Source organism: Macaca nemestrina, chromosome 5, assembly GCF_043159975.1.
Source record: "Macaca nemestrina isolate mMacNem1 chromosome 5, mMacNem.hap1, whole genome shotgun sequence".
Lineage (NCBI taxonomy): Eukaryota > Metazoa > Chordata > Mammalia > Primates > Cercopithecidae > Macaca > Macaca nemestrina.
The window spans coordinates 133129601-133151440 of record NC_092129.1 but is presented as its reverse complement, the minus strand read 5'-3'; the positions used below and the strand labels follow the sequence as shown (position 1 = coordinate 133151440).

The 21840-nt window shown below is 38.6% G+C and overlaps 1 protein-coding gene across 2 annotated transcripts in view; it reads right to left on the bottom strand.

Moving 5' to 3' along the window:
• LOC105490894 (Rh associated glycoprotein) overlaps positions 1 to 21240 on the bottom strand; it is a 30127-nt gene extending 8887 nt beyond the window's left edge. For both annotated transcript variants that reach the window (XM_011756870.3, XM_011756869.3), the window contains exons 1-5: positions 21034 to 21240; positions 5161 to 5344; positions 4054 to 4204; positions 1593 to 1740; positions 684 to 850 (exon numbers count right to left, since the gene is read on the bottom strand). In XM_011756870.3, the coding sequence (XP_011755172.2) occupies positions 684 to 850; positions 1593 to 1740; positions 4054 to 4204; positions 5161 to 5344; positions 21034 to 21190 (807 nt within the window). In that variant the 5' untranslated portion in view covers positions 21191 to 21240. The remainder of the gene's footprint in view (positions 1 to 683; positions 851 to 1592; positions 1741 to 4053; positions 4205 to 5160; positions 5345 to 21033) is intronic.
• Between the last annotated feature and the right edge of the window lie 600 nt (positions 21241 to 21840).

The following is a 21840-nucleotide window of genomic DNA, read 5'->3' as shown; positions in this document are numbered from 1 at the left end:
ACCCTCTTTTTCTGCTGTTTGATAAATCTTGTTTCTAAGAAATCTTTTCTCAGAACTTGGGAGCAGTTAACTCTATTATTAAAGAAATATACCTCAAATCAAAGATTTTTACAAGACTACCTTCATTCTCTACTAGACCGTAAATTCCTTGAGAACATTTTTTAATTTTCCAGGGTAATTTTTATTATTATTATTGTTTTGTGTGTGTGTGTGAGACGGAGTTTTACTCTTGTTGCCTAGTCTGGAGTGCAATGGCACACTGCAACCTCCGCCTCCCAGGTTCAAGCGATTCTCCTGCCTCAGCCTCCTAAGTGGCTGGGATTACAGGTGCCCGCCACCACGTCGGGTTAACTTTTTTTTTTTTTTTTTTTGTATTTTTATTAGAGACAGGGTTTCACCATGTTGGCCAGTCTGGTCTCGAACTCCTGACCTCAGGTAATCCTCCTGCTTAGGCCTTCCAAAGTGCTGGGATTACAGGCATGAGCCACCGCACCCAGCCTAGGGTACAGATTTGATGAATAAGTGAATTAATGAATACATGTTGCTATTTTTAAACATTCTACAAGGTGTGCTTCTGAGTTGTCTTGGGAGTTCAGCAGTGATGTGGAAATTACCTACTACTTATCTGAGCAACTGTCAGTGTCGTGAAGTGAAATTTCCATGAGGGCTAAGGCGGCACTTACCATGTTGAGCTTGCCTCGGCGCTCCACTAGGCTGGAGAAGGCAAAGGCTGTGACCACACAGGCAACGAGAGAGAAGTATGTGTTTACAATGGCCCTGGACTGTTTGTCTCCAGGTTCAGCAATGGCCGAGTTAAAGCTGGGCCAAAACATCCATAGAAAGAGAGTCCCTGTAGTGAACCCAAAGAGGGGATATTAGTTCTGAATATGGAAGACAGTCCAAAAGATGCAGCTTGCTTTATTTACTTATTTATTTTTGAGACAGAGAGTCCCTCTGTCACCCAGGCTGGAGTGCAGTGGCTTGATCTCTGCTCACTGCAACTTCCACCTCCTGGGTTCAAGCAATTCTCCTGCCTCAGCCTCCTGAGTATCTGGGATTACAGGTGCGGGCTACCATGCCCACCTAATTTTTTTTTTTGTATTTTTAGTAGAGATGGGGTTTCAGCATGTTGGTCAGGCTGGTCTCGAACTCCTGACCTTGTGATCCACCCGCCTTGGCCTCCCAAAGTGCTGGGATTACAGGTGTGAGCCACTGCACCCAGCCTGGAGGATGTAGTTTCCTTTGGCCACTGACAATGTCTCTCTTTAGGCTTGATTATCTACTGTTAGGAGAAAAGAGGAGAATTGAGCCAGCATAAAGTAGTATGCAAAAGATGCTCCTTTTTTCAAAGTTTAATTAAATTTACTATTATTATTTTTTAGAGATGGAGTCTCACTGTGTTACCCAGGCTAGACTCAAACTCCTGGGCTCAAGCAATCCCACCTCAGTCTCCTGAGTAGCTGAGGCTACTGTCGTTCACTACCATGCTTGGCTTGGATGTTTTTTTTGAGCATCTCACACCTGTGTTGAAGTTAACCTTCCCTGGCCCCTTTTCAAATAGATAAGATTCAAGCAAGTTTATCCACACTCACCAATCATTGCAAACAAGTCTGAGTAGTAAGTGGACTCTTCATTTTTATGCCCCCTTCTCAGTGCAGATCGATACAAGATGCCTGCTACAGCCAAGCCAAAGTAGGCCCCAAAGGCATGGATCGTCATTGATGCTCCGATGTCAGAGGCCTGAAGGGACAAAATAACATTCATATAAATAGAGGTGAACCTGAGACTCATTTATGGGAGGAAAGTCAATGAAAGAATTGCATTGTTGGTTAAACAACTTAAAAAAAATTAAAGAGGGACAGAAAGATTGTGTCAGAGAAAGAGGGGTAAAACAGGGAGTAAAATAGAAATAGCACAGAATTTGAGGCCACACACCACTGACTTTCAATCCTAGGTCAGTTACTTCCTTGCAATGTGACTTTAGACAAATTATTAAACATCTCTGATCTAAGGGTTCTGTAAAATGGGGAAATATTACCCACACTCAACAGAGTTTGTGGTGAGACTTAGATAAGACCTCATATTTCTAAAGCACTAGTTCCCTAGTGGGCACACAAGACATGCAAGTTTACTTCTCTAGGTGATGGAGATTTTGAGTGAAATATGTATTGCACAGCCTGGCATGGTGGTGCCTGCCTTGTAGTCCCAGCTACTGGGGAGGCTGAGGCAGGAGAATGACTTGAGCCTAGGAGTTTGAGGTTACAGTGAGCTATGATTGTCACATTGCACTCCAACCTAGGTGACAAAGCAAGAACTTATCTCAAAATAAATAAATAAATAAATAAAAAGATATTGCTTGTGATAAAAAACCAAGATAATATGTTCACTTGAAATTGCAGTTAAAGCTCACTTAATTGTAATTCAAGACTTGAAACTTCAAAAAACCAGAATTTTTACCCATATTTGTTTTTTTATTTGGCTCTATGATGACCTGAAAACCAGTTGAGGTCCCAGATTCATTTGAAGAGATTTAGATTCCTCTTTAGGATATGGTGTGGATTTGACCCAGTTGTCTACATTTCTATCCCCTAGAGGGAATACTCAGAGGGTCAAATTCTAGACATTCATCTGTACTTATAGACAGTAAGATGACACACATCTATTTATGAAAGATTTTCAAATTTAAGTAAAAATGGTCTCCTAGTTGTTGTTCCTTTGTTTGCTAGACAGACAGACCCAGTCCCCTTGAAGATCCACACTTGGTTGGAATGAGTCAAATATCTTCCCAGCATATATGAGCTATCTAGCAATCTTTACCCTCCCAGCAACACTTAGTCCCCTCCCAGCTGGGAAACCTTGCTTTGCTTCACCAGGTGGCTTCAGGAAGATGGGAGGTGGTGATTAATCATGCTTGGACTTTCCAAATACCATGTGAGCCTGTGCCTCTCTTGAAATGCTCACATATGTGCAAGCAAAATAACCTTCTATTTTTCCCTTTGGAATCATCGAATAAGTCTTCATTCAGCTAGCACACAGAGTTGACAGAGTCTTTGTTAATCGGACCCACTTACCTTGGTGGTTTCATCTGGTATCGGTCAAGTCCTTTCACCTTACTCTAAAAAAGTTTTCTTTTAGTTCTTCATCACCAATTCAAGACTGTGGTTGTTGTTACTTTGGCTTGAAGAACGTTTCTCTCCACTAGTTACTTGAAAACTTCTAGGTATCTTTTAGGTCCAGTGTAACTGTCACTTCCTCGGGGAACCCCTCCTTGATTCTACAATCTAAACTAATCTTCCAGTTACACTTCCTCAATGTCCCACCATACATATTTTTCATAGCATGTATTGCAATTTATAATAACATTTGTGTGTTTGTGTCTTTGGGTGGGTAGATGAATGTGCAATTCTTTATTTGTTTTCTGTCTCTCCCACTAGAGTGTAAGCTCTATAAAAGCAGGAACTTTCATGTTTTGTTTGTCATTGAGTCCCCAACATCTAGAAAGTTGTCAAAAATATTTGCAGTTGAATTGATGTTAATAGAAATATAAACAAAATCACAAAGTACTAGAGAGTGCCCCAAAGTGTTCTTTATTTATTTATTATTCTGGGAGGAATCAATGAAATATTTGTGGAGAAAAAAGTTTCATTGAGGCCTTAACAAAAACCACTATAGGGCTATTCACCTAGTAGTAAAAATATAAAAAGGAATTGATCATTGATAGGCAAAAGAAGAGTTGAGGAATTAGAACAATCTGGAGGTGAATTCAGACTCTGGCAAGTCATTCAGTATCTGTGATAATCAGTTTTTATGGTGTATATATGAGATAATAAAAATAATACCTACCATGCAGTGTTGTTTTGAAGATGAAATGAGATAATGTTTACAAAACTCCTACTTAACAGTAGGCACTCAGTAAATGATGGTTATTGTTAGTATTTGCTATGGTATCACTCTCACCAAGATTTGCTCCCATATACCATAGACACCCATTGTTTTTTTTGTAGCCAGAACTGATGTCCAAAGCTAGGTAAGTATAAATTTTCTAACTCTTACCTTAAATATTTCACCAACCAGATATTCATTGCCAGCAAATACAGCAATTTCTATAATTGTCATGATCAGCATTTGGGTGGGGCTCGTTTTTCCCAGGACAGCTCCAAAAGATATCAGAACCGTGGCTGTACTGAAGTCTGCATTTATCATGCTGAGGGGAAACAAGAATAAATTGAAGAGTAATGCACACCTAACATAAAACTGACCAAAGTGCAATCCCATCTCCCACCAGGCCCATCCGGTGCTTCCCAGACTTACTCATCATCTCCCACTTCCTTACTCCTCCTCCAACTAAAGAGTTTCTTTAGTTGCTCTAATGTATATATTTTAACTTACCTTTTATCTCATTTAGGGTTTTACTTTATATTCGTTGATTTAATCAGTGAATTATTTCTGGAGTATGTGTTTACTATTGCACAACAAGAATACATGTTTACGCTTTAGAAACAATCTGAAAAATAATGAATGGGAAACTTTTGCTCCCTGTAGCTGAGGTGGAAGGAATAATACTTTTATGGAAGAGGGTTTCTCATACCCTCAAAGTCAAACCAGAGATATTACAGACATGAATGTATTATCCAGCTCAGTAGAGCAAGGCATTGATTCAGATTTTTGAATTTCAACAATTTTCTGTTACATAAGGAAGGCAATTTGCCAGCCAGCACAGTAAATGATAGTGGACTACCAGAGAAACGATTGATCTGAAAATGCAATGGCTGAAAAATAAAGAATTGTTTAGTCTGTTTGGACTGCTATAACAAAATACCATAAACTGGGTTGTTTATAAAAAACATAAATTTATTTCTTACGGTTCTGGAGGCTGAGAAGCCCAAGATCAAGATGCTGACAGACTTGGTGTCTGATGAGGGCTCCCTTTCTGATTGGTAGGTGGTGCCTTCCAGCTATGTTCTCACATAGTGGGAGGGGTGAGGAGTCTCCTGTGGACCTCTTTCACAAGGATGCTGACCCCGTTCATAAGCACTCTGCCTTCATGACCTGGTCACCTCCCAAATCCCCCACCTCTTAATATCATCATGTTGCAGGTTAAGAGTGTAATATATGAATTCTGGAGGACACAAACATTCAGCCCATAGTAAGGATGCTCACTTTTTGATTCCAATGGTAATTTTCTGTCCCTGGCTATGCAGGATTCCCTGTACAACAGTGCCCCACTGGAGGCCCAAAGCAGCAATGAGTAGGTTGATACCCACACTGCTGAAGCTGTATTTCTTCAGGAAGGTCATGAGGAAGCCAAACCCAACAAATATCATAACATGTACATCTTGGAACACTGGAAAAGAGTAAAGGAAAAAAAATCTGCATTAGGAGAGCATGAAGAAAGTATTGCATCATAGTATATCCCACGTATTAAGTGCTACCACCTTTGTATAACACACTGGGAAAAGAGAGCATTAGCTGGGAAGCAAAAGTTTGGTTCCAACACCAGCTTGACTACTTACCAACCAAGAGACTTTGGCAAGTTATGCAGCGTTGGAGCTTTTTATTGGGAAGACTATGCACTATTACAACAGTGTGCCTTTCATCCTGTTCCTGAGGAATTTTACATTGTTTTCCACGTGAAGATAGCCTTACAAAGCACAGAGCAAGCATCACCCTTTCTTGCACTTTACCAAAACTCCCAGGAAACAGAATATTTTATCTTTTCATTTACATAGCTTTGTGTATATACTTCAGTTTTATCATTTGTCATGCTATATTAGCATTTATTTAGCATTTGTCAAACGATAATAGTCAATAAGGTGTCCATCTCCTGCACTAGATTGTGAATTTGTTGATTGAAGGGGTTTGGACACATTCATACTTGGCTCTCTTTAACTTGGCCTAGTAGCTTGCATATCAGATAGGAAGCAGTATGTTTCTTTGATGGATGAGTCTCCATTCACCAAATGTGTATAATAGCACCAGCCACAAAAATCTTACCAGATCATTATTTGAGTCAAATGGGATAATCTCTGTTAGCACTTTATGAACCATGAAGCATTAATAAACATAAAGGGTGTATCCTCTTCAGTAACAAATATTCAACTTGGTGTCTGGGGATCTGGGCTCAGGCACCTGAATTCAATCATATGATTGTGTGATCCTGGGCAAGTCACTTACTCTCTATGGGCTTCAGTGTTTTCATCTGCAACATTGTAAAGGCCCTATTTCACAGAATAATCCAAGTGGGATCACCTGTGTAGGAGGATTTGCATACAATAAAGTATTATACCAATAAAACATATGATCAAATGCAAGATAGTGAAAACATGAACTCTTCAAGAAACTGACAACTAAGTTGGTAAGACATATATATGGATAAGCCATATATGAAATTGACATTTTTGACTGGAAATAGTCCTTTGATCTGAAGGGAGGATCTGGACAGTACATAACAGCATCCACTACAGTGGACAAACCTGAGTGGGGTACCATAGTCTCTCTCTCTCTCCTTTTGTGGTGGGGCGGGGAGTGGGGAGGAGATGGAGTCTCGCTCTGTTGCCCGGGATGGAGTGCAGTGGCATGAACCCGGCTCACTGCAACCTCCGCCTCCCAGGTTCAAGAAATTCTCCTGCCTCAGCGTCCCAAGTAGCTGGAATTACAGGTTCATGCCACCGTGTCTGGCTGAGTTTTGTATTTTAGTAGAGACAAGGTTTCACCATGTTGGCCAGGCTGGTCTTGAACTCCTGACCTCAGGTGATCTGCTCTCCTCGGCCTCCCAAAGTGCTGGGATTACAGGCATGACCCACCATGCCTGGCCCCATAGTCTCTTTTTAATTAAACATCACCACTGTGGCCAGAGGTTTAAGTGGAAATAGGTATGAGGAAGGATATGCCTTGAAAATATGTCCCAGAAGAAACCGACATTAAAGGTCAATTAATTTGCCCAAAGGGTGAACTCAGGATTTGAACTCCAACCTGACTTTCCTGATTTCTCTGTTCATTGAGCACTGCAGGGGTATAAAATGACCAAAGCAGAGCTCTGGCTTCCGAGGCACACAGAGACGTTACTACTTCTTGGCTCCTCTCTACTTCTGTTCTGCCGTCAGGCTCAGGGTAGTGTGTTGAGGGTAAGAGACTATGGTACACTACTCAGGCTTGTCTACTGCAGTGGATGCTGAGATGCGCTACCCAGATGCTCCCTTCAGATCAAAAGACTTATTCCTCCCATTTTCCCTGACTGTCAGGAGTGCTGCCAGATGAAGTCCTAAGGTCTCAATTCTCTCTGGAAAATGCTGCTGTTTTGCTCAAGGTCATAGCTCTTCTCTAGGGTAGTCTGGACACAATAACCGATTCACATGAGCAACCCCTTGTTTCAGAAAATGACCACCTAAACCTGGACAATCCTAGCTTCAGAGCCTCCTGCAGGGTCAGCTGAGGACTTCTACTTCTCTCCTCAAATCCTTTTCCCTCAGGTGTTGATCCTTAAGGTGTTGATTCCCACCCCATACCTACCCAGGGTACCCTGGAACTGAGATTTTACCTGACTCGCTGACGGGCACTTGTCATGTCAGTTAATATCAACCTGTTTCCCTTTCTGCTTTTTGAAGTATAGATAACCACATCATTCATTTTTCTTTACACATTGATTTGCCACCATTTAATTTTTTTTTTTTTTTTTTTGAGACAGAGTGTAGCTCTGTCGCCCAGGCTGGAGTGCAGTGGCTGGATCTCAGCTCACTGCAAGCTCTGCCTCCCAGGTTTATGCCATTCTCCTGCCTCAGCCTCCTGAGTAGCTGGGACTATAGGTGCCCGCCACCTCGCCCGGCTAGTTTTTTGTATTTTTTTAGTAGAGACGGGATTTCACCATGTTAGCCAGGATGGTCTCGATCTCCTGACCTCGTGATCCGCCCGTCTCAGCCTCCCAAAGTGCTGGGATTACAGGCTTGAGCCATTTAATTTTTATATGTAAAAATTTGATCTAGATCATAGAATAAGTTGGAGGGGAACTTAGAGTATATGCATGATTCTTACTATGGTTTTACTAAACCTTTATGGTACTCAGTTTTTTTTTTTAAGGAATACTCGGATTACATGATGTCTAAAGTGTCTTAGCTCTACAATTTATTTTATTTTGCATTTAGGTCAGGACTCTAAGACACACAGAAGTTAGGTGACTTGTTTATAGTCACAAAGTGTAATAAAAATAAAGACTCAGTTTTTTTTCATTTTGTTCATTTTTTTTAATTACACAAAGTTTTTCTAACTTTTTTTTTTTTCCTTAGAGCACTCTGGTTCTCCCTGTAATCTATTGATTTTAAACTGCGCAGTTACCAACTGATATGGTTTGGCTCTGTGTCTTCACCCAAATCTCATCTTGTAGCTCCCATAATCCCATGTGTTGTGGGATGGACCCGGTGGGAGATGACTGAATAATGGAGGCAGGTCCTTCCCGTGTTGTTCTTGTGATAGTGAGTGGGCTGGAGTGCAGTGGTGCAATCTTGGCTCACTGCAACCTCCACCTCCCAGGCTCAAGTGATTCTCCTGTCTCAGCCTCCCAAATAGCTGGGGTTACAGGCATGGGCCACCATGGATGACTAATTTTGATATTTTTAGTGGGGACAGGGTTTCATCATGTTGGTCAGGCTGGTCTCAAACTCCCGACCTTGTGATCCACCCTCCTTGGCCTCCCAAAGTGCTGGATTATAGGTGTGAGCCACTACGCCCGGCAGTCTGATGGTTTTAAAAACAGGAGTTTCTCTGCACAAGCTCTCTCTTTGCCTGCTGCCACCCATGTAAGACGTGACTTGCTCCTCCTTGCCTTCCACCATGATTGTGAGGCCTCCTCAGACATGTGGAACTGTAAGTCAAATAAACCTCTTTCTTTCATAAATTACCAGTCTTGGGTATGTGTTTATCAGCAGTGTGAAAATGAACTAATACACCAACTAATTTAAGAAATTGTTTTATCTAATTTCATAATTTCCCTTAGTGGAACAATTGTTCTGCAGCATTCACCCCTCTTCCCCTTTGATGGAAAACCAGATATTTTATATTGGGGTAAAGAAATTTCATATATTGACTGTGCTTCAATATTTTTCCCTCTTCTGATGTAATTCTTGTTACTGCTTTTCGCCACAAGGGGGCTTAAGAACCTCATTTATTATTTAAATTAGTAAGCTTAAAAAGTTGTGGAGGCTCTTGACAGATAATGATTCGGTATGAAAGATATGAATAAAAAGGTTTATAAACAACTAGGATTATTGCGTTATCATTTATCCTGCTTTAAGAGTTTGTGGGTGGGAACCAGGGAGAGGGCCACAACTATAGTTGTGTGGTACAAGGCTCTGTCACTGAAGGAATAGTGTCCATTTTATAGAAGAAAAGGAACTCCCTTAGGGGTTTGCACTTTGGAGAAGACTTCCAACAGGTTTTAAGGATTGTCAAGTCTTGTCTAAATAAGTGATTCTCAACAAGAGGTAATATTAGCCCCCAGAGTACATTTGACAATGTCTGGAGACATTTGTGGTTGTTGCAACTCGAGTAGGTAGAGTGGTGCCACTAATGTCCTGAGGGATGCTGCCAAACATCCTGTGGTGAATAGGACAGCTTCCCACAAGGAAGTATTGGGCTCAAAGTGTTAAGGATGCTGCTGTGGAGAAATCCTCATCTAAATCAACTATGCTTTTAAGGATTAATAGTAAGTAGTGTAAAACTTTCATTTTCTTTAAACGTTTTATACCAAAACAGAAAATGCTGGCTTGATTTACTTACAAATTTCTGCCCAGTAGCACAGCAAATTTTGCACTCTGTTTTGGGCCAAGATAGCAGGGTGGAGGGAACCAGGTGCCTACGTTTTCCTTGCTCTCTTCTCCCATTCCTTGCTGCCCCCTGAGATCATAGCAACTCAATGTTTTTTATTTCAAGCATTTTCCTGAAAGTTGTTAACAGAAAATAAAAGAGGATAGTGAAAACTATAAAACCGAAGAAATCTCAAGGCATTAGAATCCTACACTGTTCTTAGCATTCCCATCTCCCTGGCTGTGATAAGTTGTGTCTTTCACATTTATTTATTTATTATTTTATTTATTTATTTATTTACTGAGACAGAGTCTCGCTCTGTCTTGCCTAGGCTAGAGTGCAATGGCACGATCTCGGCTCACTGCAACCTCTGCCTCCTGGGTTCAAGCGATTCTCCTGTCTCAGCCTCCCCATTAGCTGGGACTACAGGCATGTGCCACCACACCTGGTTAATTTTGTATTTTCGGTACAGGTGGGATTTCACCATGTTGGCCAGGTTGGTTTCGAACTCCTGACCTCAGGTCATCCATCAGCCTTGGCCTCCCAAAGTGCTGGGATTACAGGCATGAGCCACTGTGCCTGGCATCTTTCACATTTAGAGAGGCATCACACTGATCAAAAACACTGTGTCAGCTCAACGCTAGCTAGTAATTTATATTCCATTCTAATTGTTTACTAGCTGTGTGTCTTTGGATAACCAGTGAATTGCTCTGAGCCTCAGTTTCCTCATCTGTAAAATGGGACTAATACTTCATAAGGCTCCATGAGGGCATGTGTTTTATTTACCTCCTCATGTCTCCAGTATCTGGTACAGTGTGCGTGTGAAATATATCCAGAATAAACATGTAATCTCTGGTGTACATCTAACATCTAACAAACTTTTATGTTTTGGTATTGGTGTATATTAAGGACTATCACATTTAGGCTCAATCTTAGAGGAGACCACTATATTTAGCTGTTTTCAAATAGCCAAACCTGTTTCTTTGCTATTAGTTGATGACATGCATAAAACCCCCCAGATTATCAGCTGTGTAAAACACAATTTCATCTCTTTCTATGTGTAAATATGTGTTTGTCTGTATATATCTTTATATATTTTAAGCTCACAGTGCCTTATCTTGGAAAACATCAATTGCTTTGAATTCTACAATTTTTGTTTAGAATACAAGGATATAAGATCACTCAACTTGATATTTTCACTGAGTAAACTCATTTTCCCCACAAATAATATATTCTCACCCTTTAAAAGTCGACTGATGTTAGTGAAGACCAAGAAATATTTTGGCAAATCTGTTGGAGACAATAGATCCATGTAGACAAATATGGCCTAAATTCCTACCTGATAAACAATGCTGCCTATAGAACGTAGTAGTTAAAACACAGGTTTTGGAGGCAGACAATCTGGGTAAGCACTTTCATTTACTAAACATTTGACCTCGGACAAATTGCTTAATCTTTCTAAACCCCAATTTTATCATAGGTATTGCTTCTTAACATGTGTATTCCAAGGGTTGTTTTGAGGATTAGAAAATACACAGTAAGTTCACACAGTGCCTATGACAAATTAAGCATCATTATAATCAGTGGTTTTATTATAATTTAAAATTTGTCCTACTTTTCTGCTAAAAATAAATTTGGGTTGGAGGTTGGTAACCAGAACCTGACAGGATACAATTTCACCATCATCATTGCCATCACCACAACCATCAGCAGCGTCAGCATCCTCAGCATCATCTCATTCATTAGTAGAGTTTAATTTATGTTGTTAATTTTGTTCTATTCTACTTTTATGTCTCGCAATAGGATATCTTGCAAGCCCTAATGTATTAGCCTGTTCTCACAGTTCTAATAAAGACATACCCAGGACTGGGTAATCTGTAAAAGAGAAAGGTTTAATTGGCTCACAGTTCCCCAAGGTTGGGGAGGCCTCACAATCATGGTGAAAGGTAAAGGAGGAGCAAAGTCATGTTTTACATGGTAGTAGGCAAGAGAGCTTGTGTAGGACAACTCTCCTTTATAAAACCATCAACTCTCATGAGATTTATTCACTATCACGAGAACAGCACAGGAAAGACTGGCCCCCATGATTCAATTACTTCCCACTGGTTACTTCCCACAACACATGGGAATTATGGGAACTACAATTCAAGATGAGATTTGAGTGGGAACACAGACAAACCACCTCATTTCACTCCAGCCCCTCCCAAATCTCATGTTCTTGCATTTCAAAACCAATCATGCCTTCCCAACAGTCCTCCAAAGTCTTAACTCATTTCAGAATTAACTCAAAAGTCCACAGTTTCATGTGAGACAAGGCAAGTCACTTCCACCTGTGAGACTGTAAAATAAAAAGCAAGTTAGTTACTTCCTAGACATGGTGAGGGTATAGGCATTGCGTAAATACTCCCAACCAAAATGGGAGAAATTGGCAAAAACAAAGCAGCTACAGACCCCATGCAAACCTGAAATCCAATGGGCAGTCCTTAAATCTTAAATTTCCAAAATGATCTCCTTTGACTCCATGTTTCACATCCAGGTCATGCTGATGCAAGAAGTGGGCTCCCAAGACCTTGGGCAGCTCTGCCCCTGTAGCTTTGCAGGGTACAGCCCCCTCTCCAGGCTACTTTCACAGCTAGAGTTGAGTGTCTGTGACTTTTCCAGGTGCATGGTGCAAGCTGTCAGTGGATCTACCATTCTGGGGTCTGGAGGATGGTGGCCCTTTTCTCAGCTCCACTACACAGTGCTTTAGTAGGGACTATGTGTTTGGGCTTGCACCCCACATTTCTCTTCTGCACTGCCCTAGCAGAGGTTCTCTATGATGGCTCTTCTCCTGCAGCAAGTTTCTGTCTGGACATCCAGGCACTTACATACATCCTGTGAAATCTAGGCAGAAGTTCCCAAACCTCAATTCTTCACTTCTGTGCTTCCATAGTCCCAATACCACAGGTAAACTGCCAAGGCTTGGGGCTTGTAGCCTCTGAAGAAACAACCAGAGCTGTACATTGACCCCTTTTAGCCATGACTAGAGGTGAAGCAGCTGAGATACAGAGCACCATGTCCTGAGGTTGCATAGAGCAGGGAAGCCCTGGGCCTGGCCCATGAAACCATTTTTCCCTCCTAGTCCTCCTGGCCTGTGATGGAAGGGATGGCTGTGAAGGTCTCTAACATGCCCTGGAGACATTTTCCCCTCATCTCGGTGATGAGGGAACGTTTGACTCCTGATTACTTAATGTAAATTTCTGCAGCTGGATTAAATTTCTTCCCAGAAAATGGGTTTTTCTTTTCTACTGCATCAGCAAGCTGAAAATTTTCTAAACTTTTATGCTCTGTCACCTCTCAAATGCTTTACTGCTAAGAAATTTCTTCCACCAGATACCCTAAATCATCTTTCTCACGTTCCACAGATCTTTAGGGCAGGGGCAAAACTATGCCAGCCTCTTTGTATAGCAAGAGTGACCTTTACTCCAGTTCCCAACAAGTTCCCCATCTCACTATCATCATTTTGGTCTAAGCCGTTTAACAAGTCTCAAGGAAGTTCCAAACTTTCCCACATCTTCCTGTCTTCCTCTGACCCCTCCAAATTGTTTCAACCTCTGCTTGTTACCCAGTTCCAAAGTTGCTTTCACATTTTTGGGTATCTTTACAGCAGCATCCCACTCTACCCGTACCAATTTACTGCATTAATCTGTTCTCACACTGCTAATAAAAATATACCTGAGACTGGGTAATTTATAAAGAAAAGAGGTTTAATTGACTCACAGTTCCACATGACTGGGGAGGCCTCACAATCATGGTGGAAGGTGAATGAAGAGCAAACTCATGTCTTACATAGTGATAGGTGAGAGAGCTAGTGTAGGAGAACTCCCATTTATAAAACCATCAGATCTTGTGAGACTTACTATCACAAGAACAGCACAGAAAAGACTTGCCCTCATGATTCAATTACCTCCCACTGGGTCCCTCCCACAATATGTGGGAATTTTGGGAACTACAATTCAAGATGAAATTTGGTTGGGGACACAGCCAAACTATATCACTTAATAACTCAACATGTTAAAATATAACTGATTATTCTAACTCACTCTCTACCACCCAAATGAAACAAAACTCTCCCTTCTTTCTATTTCATATATATATATATATGTATGTGTGTGTGTGTATATATATATATATGTATGTATGTATGTATGTATATATGCCAGCTGCTTGGAATGATGTCCACTCCATCCCACACCCAACACTTTGTGTGTGTGTGTGTGTGTGTGTGTGAGAGAGAGAGAGAGAGAGAGAGAGGGAGAGTCTTGCTCTGTTGCCCAGGCTGGAGTGCAGTGATGTGAACATAACTCACTGAAGCCTTGACCTCCTCCTGCCTCAGCCTCCTGAGTGTCTGGGATTACAGGTGCATGCTACCTGACTCAGCTAATTTTTTATTTTATGTTTTGTAGCGACAGGATCTCACTATGTTTTCCATGCTGATCTCAAACTCCTGGGCCCAAGTGATCTTCTTGCTTCAGCCTCCCAAAGTGCAGGCATGAGCCCAGCCCCAATACTCCTTTACCTGAAAATCTTCTAGATACCTTTTAAGAATCATTCTCTGAGTGTTACTGGACACAGTTGCCACGTTGTGCATATCCCTCTTGTTTTATTTCATTTGTTTGTCTGCTTTGTTGCTCTGTGTCCTCATTTATCAGTTATTTAAATAGACTTGATGGACCACTGCCAGTTAGACACTTTTGCAGGAGAAAGTGAATGTAACCCTTAAGATAGGAGTCATTGGGTGGCTTGTCTCAGAGAACTCAACAGAAAGTCTGCCACTTGTAACTTTTTAGGAATTGCCTCAGTTATTCATAAATAAATAGATTACTGGTGAGGGCCATTGCAAATTCATCTAATTGGCACTATATTGGTCTTATTCAGAAAAATTTTGCTTATAGACTAACTGGTGAAAATCACAAAGTTCATTTTCCATTTAAAGTTTGGTTAGCTTTCTTGTTTCATTCTGTTCTGCTTTTTAGTGGCTCAAGGCTGGCAAGGTAGTTTGCTATACATATAGCTTTTTGGCCTTAGTGAGTTCCAGTCTTTTGAACCAGTGGGTTGTATTCTAAACTCATCTTTTTTTGAGAGAATAGTATCCTTAGGGCAGTATCTTCCTTCCTCCCTCTAAATATGTTATTTTTACATATTTCAAATATTTAGAAAAGAGAATACAATAAACACTTATATACTATTCACTCAGATTTATCAGTTAATATTTTCACACTTGCTTTCTGTGTTTGTGTGTGTGTACATCTCCTAAGTAAAAGGACATTCTAAATACCATAATATCAGCATCACATCCAAAAAATGCCAACATCGATATAATAACATGATCTAATATAAAATTATATTCAGATTACTCCAACTATCCCCAGACTGTCTTTTTATAAAATTTCTGGATTAATTATTCACTCAAGTTTCATACATTTTCTTTGTCATATGTCTTTAGATGCCTTTGATTTAGAGCAGTTCTCTTACGTGCTTTTCATTGCTGGTATTATTTCATTTTTTATGTAGAATGCCCTACAATTTGGATTTGTTTGATTGTTTCACCATGATGAGAATCAGACTAAACATTTTTGGCGAGATATTATACAGATGGTATTGTGTACTTCCCACTAGATCACACCAGGAAGCACATAATTTGTTTTTCCTATTACTGATAATGGTAGGTTTGACCACTTGGTTAAGACTGTGTTGCCAGATCTCTCCATTATAAATGTAACTTTGACCCTGTAAATATCAAGTAATCTCTGGGTGATGCTTTCAGACCATGTGATTGCCATTCTGTCCAATAACTTTTCACCCAGTGATTTTAGATTCCATGATGAACATTGCTGAAATGGATTATTACACTGATAACTTCAAAATTGCAATTTTCTATGTCTATTCTCCTTTTGTATTAATTAGTTTTCTTCCGTAAAGAAGAGCTTCCTCCTTCTCCTCTTTTTCCTTTTTGTGCAATATTTCTATGGGCTTATGGAATCCCTTTTTCCTTATTTGAATTTCTATTACCATTATGTCGTTATTATTTTAACACTCTATGTATTCCTAATTTGGCCTGTTGATGCCCCTTCAAGCAGGATCCTGTGTCCTTTTCACATGGCCCTGTTAATCTTTAAGCACATGGGTTACCTTGTGCTTTCTTTGCCCCAACCTGGAACCAGCAATTTCTCCAATGAGTCTCGGAGTGGGGAACGATATTTCAAATCCAAGGTCTTAGTACTATTTGTGCCCATGGCTTCCAGGTCTTTTAAATAGGCAAAACTGTTCAATTCAAAGGCACCATATCGGTTCTGCTAGAGACTAGTATTTTATGTTAGGTCATATATTATGGACAGTATATTAATTCAGTTTTCATGACAATTCCAGGTAACAAAACAGCAGCAAACCATTTCCTAGGAATGGTTTACACAGCACAAATCAGCTACCTTCATTTGTAACATGAAGATTTGCTGAATTTTTTGGTGAAAGTCATGAAATGATTTCAAGTGATATGTAGATCCTTTGCCAGTTCACCTCTGTCTTCGGTGGTTCCCAAAGTGTGATCCACAGATATCTGGGTGTCCTGCAGACTAACTTCCAGGGAGTCTGAGAAGTTAAAACTATTTTCATTACAATTCCAGGATCATATTTGCCTTTTGTGTATGACATGACTTTTTAATACGTATGAATCAGCCTGGTGAAATACAAATATATGTAAAGCACTACTGAAATGTGATGGTATCTCAGAAAAAAAGCACTTTTGTGATTGATTGAGTTGCTAATTGAACAAGAAACATTTTAATAAGATTCCATTGTTTCTTGAAAGAAAGACTGACACATACATTGCTGCTTCTCAGACTTGAGTATCTGGCAGATATTTTCTGAAAAATGCATGAAATGAGGCTATCATCCCAATTTAAAGAACTGGATTTATAGCTGTGATATATTCTCAATTTTTAAACAATTAGAATTTCAGAAAATGTGTTTCTGCTATGACAAGCTTATCAACTTCCTGATACTTGGCAAGACTTTTCTAGAGAGATTGTTGATGATATTAACAGATATTCTTTTTTTAATGTTATATATGGAAATATGTCAACATTTGGAAGATATGTATAAGTCAGTGAATCAATATTTTTCAAATGAACAATATAACAGTATTACAGAGTGACACATGAGTAAATGAGTCAATCAAAGTATAAGATAAACTAAAGGATTTTTAATGCCACGGAGTATAAAACGATCATTAACATGATTTTAATGTCCCCTAGATATTAAATACCTAGCATCTGTGGAATTCTAAAAAAAAAGTAAACAGTCCCCAGAGAGCTTTCTCTTTAACCTTAATTTTCTCTAGTCCATCTACATGTTAGCAAGGAGTAGCTGACAGACACAGTCAAACTTCAGTGCTTTTTAAATTATTTGACTCAACAGGGTGACCAGCACTTTGATAGGTGCTATGGAAGCCAAAAACCATGGAGTATAGCTAGTTTATCAGATGAGTATCTCAGAGGTTATTCATGGCATGAAACATGATATTCAGGTACATAACATAGTTTCAGAGTGCTTAGGGCTGTGTGCAAATCCAAGGGTTCTGTAACATAATTCCCTTCTCTCCCATTCAAAAAGCATAACAGAATACAAGTGATGAGAATAAATTTGTATTTTCTGTAGTTTACTTAAAATGTAGATTAATATACAACTTCATTTATTTTTGAAATACTCAAATCTTTTACCACACTGCAATTGGGAACTATCATAACGTACTGTGAACTTCTTGGGGGAGGAAACGAACCTTTTCTATGCTTGAATCCCTGCACTGGCACTGGGCATGGAACTAGGTAGGCACCCAAAATACTCATTTGACTTGAACATTATTTTCTATTAATGAATATAAACAATCTGTTCTCCATTAACTTATACCATTACATAAACTTTGTGTAAGTCAATTGTTTGAAATGTAGGGAAATACATATATATATATAATATATATATTATATATATGTATATAACACCTCAGTCATGTACTTTCTTAGTCTACTCTACAAACGATTTTAAGCAGGAATAATATAACTGAACTGGAAGATGAGAACTTTCCAGAATTTTGAGTCTTGAGACCCACCCTTACTGAAGAGAGAACTTTTAATTGTGTATAGACTGGGCTATGGACAGCATTTTGAATGAATGAAGGCTACCTTTCATGTAAAATTCCACTTTGTGGCATTCTAGGTGCATAGGAGACAAGTTAATTAATTGCATGCAGTGGATGCCTTGAGTTATTAGGATTTTGTTCTCTCACATAACCCTGGTGGAGAGAGGCTGAAAAAACATCTCTTGTCCAAATGCATTTATGTCTCTAATCTTGCTTCATTTACAGCCATGACATTTTTTTTTTAACCATCTAAATATATGGTATACATTTAGACATTCAGATGTGTCTGGTCGCACATCTCCTTGTCTGCCTTCCCCCATGGAATGTAAACTTCCTGAGGACATGTACTTTGCCCATTTTGTCTTTTTTTTTCATTTTCTTTTCTATTTAAAATTGATACATAATATTTATACACATCTGTGTGATATATGTGGATGGTATTTTGATAAATGCGTATGAATTGTAATAAGCAAGTCATGTTATTCAGGATATCCATCACCTTGAACATGTATCATTTCTTTGTATAGGAAACATTTCAAATCTTCTCTTCTAGTTATCTCAAAATATACAATATATTATTGTTAACTACAGTCACCTTACTGTACTATATACACTAGAACTTATTCCTTTTATCTAACTTTATATTTGTAACCATTAACCAAACTTTCTTCATCATTTTCCCTGTTCCAACGCCCTTCCCAATCTATAGTAATCATCATTCTACTCTCTACCTCCATGCAGAGAAAAAGAAATTCTTACACACTGTTGGTGGGAATGTATATTATAATGTAAACAATATGGAGGTTTCTCAAAAAACTAAAAATAGAACTATCACATGAACCAGCAATTTCACTACTAGGGATATTTCCAAAGAAAATGAAAGATATGTTTGCACTCTTATGTTTATTGCAGCACGATTCACAATAGCCAAGATACGGAATCAACCTAAGTATCCATCAGTTGATGAATAGATTATAAATAATGTGGCATATATACACAATGGAATCCCATTTTGTTTGTTTTATTCACTACCTAGTGCCTACAAACTTAAGAGACTGAAGATTGCTTGCAAGAATTGGTAGTTTAATAAACATTTTCTTCATGAATCATAAAATCAAAAAATTTTCATGTTTTTACAAGTGGTGTAGAAGAGTGATATGACTACTAAACTATATTTTAAAAAAGATTTATTGAGATATAATTGACATATAAAATTATATACATTTGAGGCATACAACTTGATATTTTGATATCCGTATACTTTGTGAAATGATCACTACAGTCAAGCTAGTTAACACATTTATCACCTCTACGTTGTTACCATTGTGTGTGTATACCTGTATGTGTTTGTGTGTGTGTGTGTGTGTGTGTGTGTGTGTGTGTGTGTGTATACCTGTGTGTGGGGGGGGGACGGGGGATGATCAGATTGAATTGAAGCTATATCCTCTCAGGAAATTACAAGTATCCATACAGTATTGTTAACTATCATCAATTATGCTGCACACCAGATGTCCAAAATTTACTCATCTATTGCTAGGTTACTGAAAAATGACCATGTTTAGTGACTTTCCTTCAACCTGGTCTTGATCTCAAATTGTGAACTGAAGTTTTACCTAGGAGATTTGATGCTGAAACTCAGAAAGTTCAGCTTCAATGACGCAATTATTAAGCTCTTAAAGTCTTAAGATAACTTTTTTTAAACTATATTAATCTTAGATCATATTTTGGCATTTTTAACATTGTATTTCATCTCTTTGTTTACAAGTGTATTAGATAGTGGAGTCTTAGAATAAAATAATCATATTTGTTTTATTTTTGAATAAATTTGCTGTAGCACATGCTTAGTGCTTAATAAAATATTTACTAAATGAATAAATGGATGAATGAATGAAATGTACAAAAGCATACATAGTTGAACAGAATATTTTTCTGTTTTATTCTCTAACTTGCAAATTATAAAACTTAATTTAATCAAGAACCCTCTTGGACATCTATGCAGTGTAAAGACAACTAGACTTGGAGTCTAGTTTTCTCTGTCTTATTATCCTAATTCTGTCCTTAACTTTCAATTTTATATTTTTGTTATGTCACTTAGCAACTCTAGGCCATTATTTCTACATGGGAATACCCCCATTACATTAATTCCCTATAAAAAGTAGGAATAAAAAAAAGAGTGTCAAATTGTTTTTTTAAAAAGCTTAGACGTATGCTATGAAGTCTAATAAACATTATACCATTTTAAATAATTTTTATTTTTTTTAGATTGTTTTAACCTTACTTAAGAAAAGTCAATAGTCTATATGATAGTTACCTACTACTGTCTCCCTTCTTGGTTAATGAGGTAATGGATGTGTTGGTTTATAATAAGGACTCAGTAAATGGTAGTTATCATTGTTATATTACCTATTTTATAGCCTACCCTTCCAAACTTGAAACTAAATTTCTCTCTTTGCTTAGTCATCATTCCAAAGGAAGGATGTTGTTTTTAAAATATGTTAAGTATTCACACATTTCTTTTCATCTCAAAGGAACAAACCGACTTCCTTTCAGAATATTGTAAAACTCTGAGTACACCTTTTTGATTAAAACTCCATTAACTTCCTACATCATGCTAAATACCCCTTCTTATTCCTTAGGGTCTTCACATGAAATCTAAGGTTCCCTTCTTATAATTTCATTTTCTTAGCACTCTCTCTCCTCGAAAGTTACCCTTGGCGCTTTCAGTGGGGAATGCAAAGGAAGTGTGATACTTTTCTTTGCAGAACTAGTGACCAACTGAAGGAAAAAAGAAGGTCAGTTAGCAGTAAATAAGCAATACAAAAAGAATAAGTTATTTTAATTTTCAGCTTCTTGTTCTGATATTTTCATAGGAAAAAGTTCTAACCAAACACCTTAATCACAGAGAAGAAGACCAGATGTCACAGCACAAGCATGTAATATCTTAGCACTCATAACCATCATGTAATTCTACAAGGAGCTCAAGGGTTTATAGTAGTCAATTGTTTCACATTCTGAGAAACTGAAGAACCCAAAACTGTATAGTAAGTAGTAAATTGCCTACTCACGAGGATATAACTCAAGGAATTTGCCCATGTCTGTTGAGGTGGTGATGTTGAGCTGCTGGGGAGTAGTCTGGTCCATTTCATACTCAACAAATAATGCAAATAAAACAATCATGGCGATTTCCAGGACTATGGCCATGAGAGGGAATTTGAGCCTCATGTTTGTGGCAAAGGACAGAGGCACACTGAGAGCTTCACAGGCTGTGAGATGTTGATAAGAACAAAGGACTGCTCTGTGTGTGGAATTTGACTGCATGTTCAAGGCACCCCCATGACATCACAAGAAAAAAAAATGGGCAAGACTGGTTAAAATGCCCCACCCATTGGGGAAAATTATGCTGTGTAATCTAATTGTCATTCTAAGTGTTGATTTGAAGAATATGCAATGAAATTGTGAGAAGCTGGATGATGCCAATGATCTATTGCACAGGCCTCTAGAATCATGTTTAACTTAATTCAGTAGACATTTTTTGAGGGCTTATTGTATGCCAAACATCGTGGAAGGCTTTGTAGAAGGCACGAATCTAAAGCAAAATATAGAATTGGTCTATTCTTGAGAAAATTAAGAATCTAGCTGGGAAAACATAAACATAAGTGAATGATTATATAAAAACAAATATGTGATATAATAGTGGTTATAAAAGTATTATAAAACATAAATAAGGCAGTGACATTTTTTGCCTTAGCCCAACAACAGTAGTATATAAAATAATACGGATATGAGAACTAAAAAATAAATAGGGGTTTGCAAGTAAAACAGATAGAGAGAATGGTACAAAGCTTGGAAGAACGTGGCATGTTTTGAAAATG